This window comes from Tenrec ecaudatus, chromosome 9 (genome assembly GCF_050624435.1).
Source record: "Tenrec ecaudatus isolate mTenEca1 chromosome 9, mTenEca1.hap1, whole genome shotgun sequence".
Taxonomy (NCBI): Eukaryota; Metazoa; Chordata; class Mammalia; order Afrosoricida; family Tenrecidae; genus Tenrec; species Tenrec ecaudatus.
In genome coordinates this window covers 29,935,829-29,948,652 of record NC_134538.1, presented here as the reverse complement: position 1 = coordinate 29,948,652, position 12,824 = coordinate 29,935,829, and the positions used below count along the sequence as shown (strand labels likewise).

The 12,824-nt window shown below is 34.7% G+C and overlaps 1 protein-coding gene across 2 annotated transcripts in view; it reads right to left on the bottom strand.

The window, feature by feature from the left end:
- The window catches only part of UBE3A (ubiquitin protein ligase E3A), a 137,638-nt gene that overhangs the window by 46,342 nt on the left and 78,472 nt on the right, over positions 1-12,824 (bottom strand). For both annotated transcript variants that reach the window (XM_075557959.1, XM_075557960.1), the window contains 2 exons: positions 7,882-9,128; positions 1,862-2,006 (listed from right to left, as the gene is read on the bottom strand). In XM_075557959.1, the coding sequence (XP_075414074.1) occupies positions 1,862-2,006; positions 7,882-9,128 (1,392 nt within the window). The remainder of the gene's footprint in view (positions 1-1,861; positions 2,007-7,881; positions 9,129-12,824) is intronic.

Genomic DNA, 12,824 nt, shown 5'->3' with positions numbered 1-12,824 from the left:
CAGGTGCATAAGCAGATGTGGTGAAGAAAGCTGATGGAGCCCAGCTATCAAAAGATATAGCATCTAGGGTCTTAAAGACTTCAAGGCAAACAAGTGGCCATCTAGCTCAGAAGCAGCAAAGCCCACATGGAAGAAGCACACCAGTCTGTGCGATCACGAGGTGTCGAAGGAATCAGGTATCAAAGAACAAAATATCTTATCATTATGAATGAGGGGGAGTGCAGAGTGGGGACCCAAAGCCCACCTGTAGGAAACTGGATATCCCCTACAGAAGGGTGGTCACAGGAAGGAGATGAGGCAGTCAGGGGGCAGTGTAGCAACAATGAAACATACAACGTTCTAGTTCCTAAATGCTTCCTCCCCACCATCATGATCCCAATTCTACCTTACAAATAAATCTGGCTAATCCAGGGGATGTACACTGGTACAGATAGGAACTGGGAACACAGGGAATCTAACACGGATGATCCTTCAGGACCAAGCGTGAGAGTGGCGAAACTGGGAGGGTGGGGTAGAGAGGGGGAACCAATTATAAGGATCTACATAAAACCTCTTCCCTGGGGGACGGACAACAGAAAAGAGGGTGAAGGGAGACATTGAACAATGTAAGGTATGACAAAATAATAATTTATAAATTATCAAGGGTTCATGATGGAAGGGGGAGCGGGAGGGAGGGGGAAAAGAGTAGCTGATGCCAGGGGCTTACATGGAGAGCAAATGTTTTGAGAATGATGAGGGTAACAAATGTGCTTTATACAATGGATGTATTTGTGGATTGTGATAAGAGTTATATGAGGCCCAAATAAAGTGATTTAAAAAAGAATTTGGTTACGAAAGGATTAAAAGCAGTTTATCAAGAAATTTAAAGTTTTAAAATGTTCATTGTAACATTTATTTTAAGTTAAAAATATAAGAAATCTTTGAGATCTAGAATACTAGGAATTTTTTCCTGAAAGTAAACCAGGAAATAAATGTGGAAATCATGTCATTTTACTTGACTTTCCACTTTCAAAGTTTAAGTATAAATCAATTTTTTGGAGGGGGGATGATTGGGGAGTCAAGTTACAACATGAATATAATTATAAGTTATATGGATGACCTTAAAAAGTTAATTTAGTTATAAATATGGTAATAGGAAGGTTGATAACATCTAAAACTCGATAAAATCTCACAATATCCTTAGTCTCAAGAGTAATAAAATAAATTAAATATTTCTCTCATATTTGTAGATACAAAAAAATTAATCTTTGAGTACAGAAAAATTCCATTTTATCTTCCCTGTCCTTCTTTTCCTACTTAGTATATAACAAACAAAATGATGAAACATTTCAGAATGAAATCTGTAAGTCAACTTTTCAAAACTGTGTTCAATAAAAATTCCTTAGGAAACAGTCATAATTTATGTTTAAAGAATATGCACAAAATGTTACAATTATAGCCACAAATAAACCCAATTAATTTGATACCAGAGAGTAGTTCCAAACTTTGAGCATGATACAATTCTGAGAGTCTCAACACTCTTCAGAATATTGTTCTATGAAACCTTTTTTTTTTTTTTTTGGCAAATTCACAAATTTTATAAATGTTTTAGATTATAAGAAAAAGCATAACAGTCCCTCCTTCTAATGTACCATTCTCAAATTTATTAAACTATTTGGTAAATTTATCTAAAGAAGAATGTGAATGAATGAAACAAATCAATTCCTAAAACTTCAACATTTAGTAATTATGTTATTCTAGGTAATCCATACCAAAATTTTATTTTACCATTCATAACTGAGAATGTTTATAAACTAGGGTAAATAAAATCCTAATTTAAAAGGATGATTTGACATCATTACCACATTACTAAAATATTTACCAATATCTGGATTGAAGATTTCCTCTACAACCAGTTGAAAAAATTCTTTGGAAACACCACCCTCATCAACTCCTTGTTCTCCTTCAAATTCCACATACAACTGTTTCTTCAAGTCTGCAGGATTTTCCATAGCAATCATCTCTAGCTGGTAAGTGAAAAAGATAAGTGTGAAAAGGATGAGGATGAAAGAAAAATAAGCAGCAAAACCACGACAGTATAACAGGGAATAAAATAGGAGATTTTACCATAATTATTTTTAATGGAAACAAAGTATACTGATAAAACATCAATAAAAACAATGGTTCTCTAAAACTCATACTTTACAATAAAAAATTAGAACAATGTCCAATGCAAAAAACTACGCCAAAAGTAACCGCATGTAGTAATTTTTCCTAATAGTGCTGAAAATGTTCACTGGTAAATCCTGTTATGTTTATTAGAATACAAAGTCAGAAGTCTTAAATAGATTAATATAAATTATTTATTAACAGATTATAACCCATTTTTCCTTGAAGGCATTTAAGACAGTCTGTTGGTCATAGGCACATTCTAATTTCTTAAAATTAATCCTCTTAAAAAACCAAACTCACAGTCACTGAGTCAGAGCTGACTCAGAGCAACCCCACAGGACAGGGTGGCAACTGCCTATTCGTTCCTTAGGCTAACTCTTTACGGGAGTAGAAAGCCATCGGTCTCCTGAGAAGCAACTGGTGATTGCTAATTGCTGACCTTGCATTTAGCCGCATGGCTCATAACCATTACGCCAACAGTATTCTTTGGTTTCCGATAATTTTTTCATCTATAAATCTTTTACCCAATATTTTTTATCTATAGAATTATAGAGATCAATCTCATTCACTATGAGATCCTGAAGTACTTTTTCATTCATGAAATTGACACCACTCTACTGTGAAATGTGAATACTGCAAATTGTTACTGCTGTTTTGTATTTGAAATGTACTATTACAGAAATGCCGACAGATAGCACAAATTACTTGCTAAATAGGCACCAAATGCCTTTATCTGTTTCAAATTTAAAAATTAATATTTAAGGATGAAAATTTGCCAAGTTAGAATATTTAAGGGTATGCAGATTACTACAATACCAACTGTAATTTTTAAAATGGTTTTGTTCAATGCAACCCTTACTTGGTAAACATAGTCCTAAAGTAATCTAGGTAACAGTACTTGTTTAGATATCCTATTATATTTACAATAAAATTTAACATAGTCATAATCAGGTTGCCTCAGATCAGTATTTTGCAAAACACAAATCATTACTGGTTAGTTTAATCCATTTAGTGGATTGCAACTAATAGGAAAAAATATCAGAATGTAGTCCACAATAATGGCACTTAATCCTTAGTAAAATTTTATTTCAATTATAGGGACATAGATATGTGTATGTACTAGTATGCTATGTAAAAGCTTACAAGGGGCTATCTTCAAAACTAGTTTGATTAACATAGGCCTAAATGATTTTCTGGCTACCTTCAACTCCTGGATTTTATGGATCTATAAATTCAGTCAATTTTGGTGATGAAATTATTAGTTATCACTTTTGTTTTCTCAAAAAAAATGTGTTTTCCTTCCTGAACAATGGTCTCTAAGATTTACAAAATAATTTTCATGTTGAATTGTATTACTAGGTTAAAAAAAGTTTCTAAGTCATAATACTATGTACTAGTCCCCAATTATCACTTAGCTTTTCGCACTTAACCAATTAAGACTGTTTTTTCATCTGCAAAGTTTGTGAAGGGGATAGTGCAACAGGCTGGACTACTGATTGGTGTTGATAATGCATGAAACGAAAAGGAAAATGGTGACTGTCCCTGAGGAGAAAGGAAGATTCCAGAGGATGTGATTAGTTTGGACTAATGATGTGAAATGTAAATCCTCATTTAAATTATTATAAGAAATTATTTTTTTCACACACACACACCCTTACCCCCGAGTCAAGTGGGGATACCAAAAAAAAGTAAAAAACCAAACCAAATGCTACTGAGTTCATTCTGACTCATAATGGCCTTATATAGGGTAGCTGAGGCTGTGATTCTTTATGGGAGTAGATTGCTTCATTTTTCTCCTATGGAGTAAAGAGTAGATTTAAACCCATTAACCTTGAGGTAACAATCCAATGCTATCTGACAACACCAACAACAAATGTACATTTGAAAACACCCTTAGAGAAAAATAATTCTTTGGAAATCTATTTCAAAGTACAGAATATACAGAATTTGGGGAACTAAATGAAACTTATCACATTAGCTCACGTGCAATATTTCATCAGGCAAATTTCTCATATTATAATATCAGGCATTTCTAATTTTTTTCTTCCAAATGACTAAGTGTTAAAGAAATGTAACTCAACATTTATATTTGCCTTTGTAGCATGAAGGCAAACCTACTCATCAATTATAAATTCCAAAAGGGGTAAAAAAACAACTATGATTATCTGATATTTAGATTATGAATCCTTTATTCCTTTCACCATTAATGTTTACAAATGGAAGCTAACTCCATATGAATCGATACCTATTAAGCATTTGATGGGAGAGTTTCTACAGGATTCTGAGGCTCCAAATTCTAGACTTGGATCCATCTTAAACATTTCATATATAAAAAGAAAATTATCTTCAATTTTAATAAGTTATTGTATGTCTGTTCATTTCTACCAATCTCCACTGTTCATTTGGTCTCTTCAGTAAAACGCTAAGGAACTCTATATACAATATGCTCTATTATTATGTTAATTGAAAATTACCATTTATCCATCTTTGCTTTAGTTTCTTCATCTGAAAGATGTGTACAATATATATTTGATGTATGTGAAGCACTTAAATTTCCTGTACAAAGTAAGTGCCTTATAACTTCTAGCTATTGTTTATGGTGTGTGTGTGTGTATAAATTATATATATATACACATATATATATAAATTGTATTGGCTCTAAACATTTTTATGGACTTGCCTGAAAACCTAGTGATCCTGTTATGAGAGAAAAAACTTATCAATAATAGCAGTATGCCATAGCATTTATGTACCAGGAAACTTTACATACATAAATTAATCCATTAATCTTCTCAACAACTCCATGAAGTAGGGAATAGGATTAGACTTATCTTAAAGCTGAGGATATGGACGTAATGAGGGTTAAATAGCTTGCACAAGTTATAGTGAGTGGTAGAACCAGGTCTTTGCCATAAAGTGTAATGGAATGCCATTAAGGTACCATTCCAACCCAACAGGACAGAGTAGAACTGCCTGAGTAGCTCACAGTTAATTGTACACTAATGCCCACTTCCAAAAAATCAAATTAACTGCCAAGAAGTCCATTCTGATTCATAATGAACCTACAGGACAAACTACCCCTATGAATTTCCAAGTCTTGAACCCACTGCAGCAGTAGAAAGGTGGCTTGAAATGCTGCCCTTGCAAATCGCCACCAGGGCTCCCAATGTTTGCTTAGGAAGCTAATAAACAGTTGTTTCCATTCATCGTAGAAGATAATTTTACAAAATACATCAAAGCAAGTATCTATATTTTGTTGGTTTATGCCTTGCTTTACTAAGAGGAGGAGAAAAGAGTAAGTGAGTGACTGGTAAACTTCTGAGTTGCAGGCAGATAAGTAAAGTGCCTTTTTCTTTAAAACTAAATAGAATTTTATAGAGATTAATCACTTTGTTTTTGAAAGTCCAGTCAGCTGTTGTCAAAACCAGTTGAAGTAGTTCCAACTCAAGAAGCTAAACATCAAATGTGTAGTTTTGGCACTCACATTTCCACTTGAGCAATCAATCAATAGATATTTACTGATGACTTCAACATGCTTTTCATAAAACATCACTCACATTCTTAAATATACTACCACTCTGTCAACCCATGTAAATTGTTAGTTCCTGAGTATCAGATTAGGTGTAAGAATTCGTGTTGTTCACAACTATATAAATTAATCAAAAGACACCAGATAAAAAGCATGGGTAATTATTTCAGGCAGTTAATTTCTGTCTCAAAAATATGCCTAAGCTTTTCAAAATATGTTGACTTTTTCCTCAACACTATAATAGTAAACATTTTGAGAATTTCAAAAAAATAAAAGGAGAAAACAGAACCTCTGTAACTTTTTCAATTTTAAGATCTCAAGCAACATTTCTCACTAGCTTAGTTTTAGGAACACTCAAGATTTCGACAAATCCTTCCAATCTAAAATATATTTTGAAATATACATGTCACTCTTCTGTTGTCTGTATCAAAGATTCCTATTGTTAATATACAGTATATATTAATTGGCATTCAATTTATTTGGAGTTGATGAAATAGAATTAGCAATGACGGGTATTGCTATGAAAATGATACACAATAATATGTGACTGGCAATCTGTTTCTGTCTCTAGCTGATCCCATACTTTTTCTTTTTAAAACATTTTATTAGGGGCTCATACAACTCTTATCACAATCCATACATATACATACATCAATTGTATAAAGCACATCCGTACATTCTTTGCCCTAATCATTTTCAAAGCATTTGCCCTCCACTGAAGCCCTTTACATCAGGTCCTTTTCTTTCCCCCTCCCTCCCCGCTCCCCCTTCCCTCATGAGCCCTTGATAATTTATAATTATTTTGTCATATATTGCCCTATCCGGCGTCTCCCTTCACCCCCTTTTCTGTTGTCCGTTCCCCAGGGAGGAGGTCACATGTAGATCCTTGTAATCGGTTCCCCCTTTTCAACCCACTCACCCTCTACTCTCCCAGCATCGCCCCTCACACCCCTGGTTCTGAAGGTATCATCTGCCCTGGATTCCCTGTGACTCCAGCTCCTATATGCACCAGTGTACAACCTCTGTTCTATCCAGACTTGCAAGGTAGAATTTGGATCATAGTAGTTGGGGAGGAGGAAGCATTTAGGATCTGGGGGAAAGCTGTATTCTTCAGATTCCACACTCTTTAATGGGGGCGCAAAATTCTCAGTCACTGAGGGATAGAGGAAGGAATAAGAACAATTCCTTTCTGAGAAATTAAGAAGGTAAAATAGGGTACCCAACGTCCCAGTATTTTTCCAACTCAAGCTCCCTGCATTGGTTTGACAATACAGACACAATTAACTGCAACATTCCTAAGGTAGTTGATGTTTCCTCAAAAGACCAAAGCAAGTGTTTTACAGATAATGAGAAAGAAACTGCCATAAGCAGAGCGGTTATGCACAGAAATATTTAGAGTGGTCCAGCAGGAATGCATATTCTCGGAGCCAGTTTGTACCAAACCATTAGTCACTTAATCAAACTCACAAGAATGCAAGTCTAAATTTTAAGTTACTGAATTTCCTGACAGGACCTATTGCTTTAGACCCTAGTCCAACTGTGCTATATAGCACTCAATTGGACTATACAGCTACATTCCTTCTTCTATCTTCTAAAAAAGGAGATCATTGGCTAATTGTTAAGATTTAGAAAATGTATTCTTTCTCTAAGGGAGTGAACATTATACAGGCATACCTCAGAAACAGTGGCCACTAGTTCTAGACTACAATAAAGCAGAGAACAGAAATGAATATTTTGGTTTCTCAGTGTACACAAAAATTGTGCTTATACTACACATAGTCTATTAGATGAGCAATGGCATTATGAAGAAGTCTGAAATATTAGGAAAATTAACAAAATGTTGATACAGTGTCTGCAGGAAAATCAAGCCAATACTTGCATCATGCAGTATTGTCATAAACCCTCAATTTGTAAAATAAGGCAGTATCTGCAAAGCACAATAAAACTATCTGTGTCTGTATAAGGCAACAGTATTTCATGGAACACATTTTTCAATAGAAAAAAGGCACAAAAGCACTGTAGATCAAGATTAGAAATATCCACAAGTGCCTATGGTTAAAAAATACTCTGCGCCTCCCTCCCCACCATTTTTTTTCTCATGAAGTGACCTATAAATATAACTCACCGACCTTCACTAGCCCTCATGCCACCAATCTCCCCATCATTAATATAGAATTAATTTAAATAATGGTCCAACTTACCCGGACAAGTGCATCATCTATGATATGATCACGTCTGACTTTGAGTCTCAAATACGGATTCAACTGCTGTCCTTGAACTAAGCTGTAGAGAACAGTAATTCTTCGTTCACTGTACATGCGAATTCTATTGTCATAATATAACCCCAAATTCTTCGTGACAGCATTCAATATAAAGGGACAGGTCATAAAAGAGAATTTGTTTTCTGTTTCTACTTTGAAAAAAGTATAATCTTTATCCATTTCTAGAACATCATTCAGTGGTTCATTAATAAACTCTTCAAAAGGGATAAGTGGTTTTCGACAATCTAGAGTTTTAACACCAATTTCAGTTTCCAATGGGTCCACTCGAGGACCTTTCTTATTTCTTCTTTCCTCTCCCAACAGCTCCTGAAGGGTCAATTCACTGGATTCTGGGATGGGTTCTTCATCATCTTCTTCATTGTGATTTGTGTCCACTTCCCCTCCCACTACATTTGCATAGTAAACCATTTTCAAGCACTTTGAAGCAGCAACAATGGCGTCATCATCATTCACTAGATTCCGATTGTTAAATTCATTGCTTATGACTTTATAAGTAATAAGTTGCTGAAATGTTTCCATCATTCTCCTAATCTGGTCTGCATTGTATTTGGACCATAGTCTAACTAGTTTGCTTTGGGCTGCAAGGGGCAGCTTGCTCATTGCTTTGCAAAACAATGGCAAAGCCATTTCCAGATATTCAGGACTATGGAGATTTCCATTTTCCATTATAATAATAAACAAATTCAGATAATTAGGATCGCGAGAGTATACATTGTGGTAGGTTAAGTCACATTCCACATTAGGTGACAAGTATACAAGTGCATTAAGAAAAGCGGTTTCTATTTTTTCATTAGCGAGCAATCTGGTGTAGACCCTTCTGATAGCGTCAATATCCACAGACACATCATCGGGGCCCAATTTTTGCAAGTTGTTATCCCCTTGTGAGCTATCACTTATTCTTGAGGAGGATGCTTCCGAATCTTCTTCCATAGCAGCTGCAGAACATGCAGCCTTTTCCTTTTCATCTTCATCTTTGTCTTCGTCTTTTCCTTGAAGTGATTTCAGTTCTTCCTTGGTGTGTTGTTTGACCTTCCGAAAGCTCTGAACCAATGCTTCAGCACTAGAAAATATTCTTCCAATAACACGGATTAAGGGTGAATAATCCTCTTTTGCTCTACACAATTCAAGAATTTCATATACTTTCTCTTCTGTTAGGTAGGTCACATCTAGAAAATCGAAGGAAAAATAAACTTATTTTCAGAATACATGTACTTTGAAACTATATTTTATAGTGAAAAGCAAAACATTTTCCAGTAATAAAAATTTATACCCAAACCCACTGCTGTTGAGTTGATTCAGACTCACTGCAAACCCATAGACTCCTATAGTTGTAGCCCAAGGCTACAATTTTTACAAAAGCTGATCAGTCACATTTTTTCCTGCAGAGCAGTCAATTAGTTTGAACTGCTGACGGAGCAACAAACCCCAGCACCACCAGGGCTCCTTTGTACTCAGTATTTGTGATTTATACTTCTTACTATCACTTTCTGATTCGTCACAATACAACTCATAACTTTGTTAGAACAAAAGCTACTACTCCAGGGCATTTCTTCCTATTTCCTGTTATCAAATAAAAAAGCAAAAAAAATTTTTTTTTAATTCGTTTTGAACAGCTCTTCACCTACTTTTGTATTAAAATAGTTGTGTTTTTGTTTGCTTTTGTTTTATTGGGGAGTAGGGGTCGGGGTAGGTTTGGGCAGCAGTCACTCCTGTTTTTTCCAGTATGGTCATTCTGTTGATGACTGAGGAGAATTAATACACCATGTCTCACAAGCCTTAAGGTTCAAACTGCCAAATATCCGGTACAGAGAAGGATCCAATTGGAATAAAGCTTACAGAATGTCCGGAGATAAGTCATGAGCAACAAACAAACAAACAAAACAGAAGAAGGCAACTATAAAGGAGGTAAGCAAATCAGAGACTACTACGTAGCTACTAAAGTTGGAAATGGGTTCCAGGAAACTTTGCTCTCAAGGTTCAAAAATAGCAGACATCACTGACCCATATTTAGAATCAAGTTTCACAAAGTTTAATAAAACAATTAAGTCTTATTATCAGATATATAAAATCAGGTAAGGCTGTATCTTCATATTACTAAAACAAAGATTATGCACATTTCTACAAAATTTCCTTCAAATGTTAAAACTTGCTATTAATATTTTAAAAGCATTTTTCATAAGGTGCTATGCAGTTAAGTGAAAATACTAATTATGGAAGAAATATAAGTGAAGAACCCCAAGTTGTTATATCACTACATATTTCTGATTTAGTGTCACATTTGAAGCAATTTTTATGGCAGTTAAATAATCTCCTGCTAACTTAAGTCAAGGAGTGGATAGTTTAGCCTATCAATCAGGTCATAGCCAGTGAGGCCTCTGTGTAGGCATGGCCTTCTCATGAGGATTCTGGGAACTTCCTCTTTCTTTCCCTGGAGGAGGGGACAAGCCACATGAAGCTATGCTGATGGCAGCCAGAGCCCTGGAGGGGAAGAGCCACAGGGAGAGAGACGTGCCAATGCTGAGATGCTTCCACCACCACTGGATCCACAAGACTTTCCACCCATTGGCCTGCAAACTTCCTGCATTCAGCATCATTGCATGCGTTGTATGAGTCTGAAGAGGAATTTATGGACTGGTATCGGACATATACACTTGATCTGGATTGGGTTTGGATGTTTTCTCAATATATAATTGCTCTTTGAAATAAAGCTCTCCCTTACACACATGTGAGTGTTTCTGGATTTGTTTCTGTAGTCAACCCAGACTGGCACAATTAATAATAACTACAACTGCCAAAGCAATAATACACAGATTATTTTATTATGAAAATTATTCCTCATAATAAATTAAGTAAAGTGAAAATAATGGAATACGTATCATTTTCAATAAACAATTCAAATATCTTACACAAAAGAGAAATTGCTGAATGACATGATATTGCGAATAGTCTTAATTTTTCCTGTCATCAGGAAAGGTTTGATTTGTCCTACCCAGATACAATTTTTAACCAGAAGAGTAATTTTACCGTCACATTGACAATCCTACTTTCACTCTGCCAAATATACTGTGTAGTATACTAAACGACATGTAAAGTTCAATAAAATTTTTACCTGTTTTAATGTATTTGTTTTAAAAGAAAGAACATTAAATGCAACTGACCGTTGGATGCATGGTTTTCAAAAGTTGGACCACCAAAATACCAAATTTTATCATGTCATAAACAATGTTTGTGGTTCCTGTTACGAGTTGTAATACTAGCTGTTTCTTTTTTTTATTTAACTAGCTGTTTCTTTATTGAAATCCAAGCTTTAAGAAACAATTCTCTGTGGTTGATGGAAAGTTATGATACATATAAGAGCTCCCAATAAAATATTTTTAAAAAGAAACAATTCTCTGATTTATTCTATTAAAGACATATAGAAATTTTCTGCTAAACTTTAGCAATCTTTCTAAATCATGTAAAACTGCTAACTGGGACCCAATTATAATAGCTTGCAAAAAAAATCCAGAACACCTGCTTACTTTCTTAAGCTGTAACTATTAATTATTCAATATTTATTATAAATGTTTATCCTCATAGGAAATATTGTTTTCTAATCATATCATTAGCACTGTTCATAAAGAGTTGCTTTGTGTGCAGTACGTTGATCTGTCTTGGGAAAGCTGTATCTAAGATCCACGTATCTCCAAGTGAGTCTGGTATTCTATTAATTTTATCTAAATCATTCCAAGAATACACAATATTTTCTTTAAAATTTAAAACTGAGTTTCTCAAAGATACAATATAAAAATTGAAATTATATAAAAATATGCATAAAGTTGGAATAACAAGAAAAGTATCCTATTGGTTTAAGAATCAAATATTGCAAATATGTTTTGTATACTTGTCTATTTTATGTTAGGTTCCAAAATTAGCTATAAAATTGTGCACTAAAAGATAATTGTGCACTTAAGAGAACTATTACAAAAAACAGAGGTTGGGGTTAGCAATCCAATATTTATAAAAATTTTAACTTGAGCTAACCAAAATAATTATTAAAATAAAATAACAGTGTGGTCCTAATAGAATCATACACACTTGACTCAAAAGTATTGCTAGAAAATGATGGAAACTTTTATTGAAAATATCAAAATGTGAAGCTATTGTTTCTTGATTTATGTTTTATCTAGGTTGAAACATTTCTGACTGTAGTGTTTCCATCTCTTAACCTTTCCTTGAAAAATTCTTTGCTCTTCTATCTTCAACAATTCAAATAGCAGTTTTAGTATCACCATGAGACTGGAAAGATGTTTCTTGGAAATGTGCCTTAGTTTTCAAAACAAAAGGGAATCTGAAAGCATTGATATTGTATAGAGTAGATGAGATTAGGTTTTCCAATAAAAGTCTAGATTAGCCCCTGCTGCTCTCAAAATCATGAGCATGCACATTATTAAAAGAGGTGGGGTAGGGGGGAAATCCTCATAGCCGTTAACCTGGCTTTTATTCACCCATGCAATTTTCTTGAAACTATTCATAATAAGCTACCATCATTGCCATATGTACTTTAAGAAAATCTAGACTTTTTAAATCCCCCAAAAGTTGTCCTCTCTGCCTCAAATTTAACTGCTTCAGTAGACCCCTCTTTCATAAAACAAAACCAAACCAAGAGGAGCCCTGGTAGCATAGTAGGTTATCCATTGGCTTGATAACTGCAGGTTAGCCAATATGAAACCACCAACTGGTCTGACGGGCAAAGATGCAGTTTCTTAATACTCCCTAAGACTGATAGTCTTGGAAACACATGGGGGCAGTAATAGTCTGTCCTACAGAATCACTACAAGTCAGAATTGACTTGACACTAGTGAGTTTGGAGTGTGGAGTCA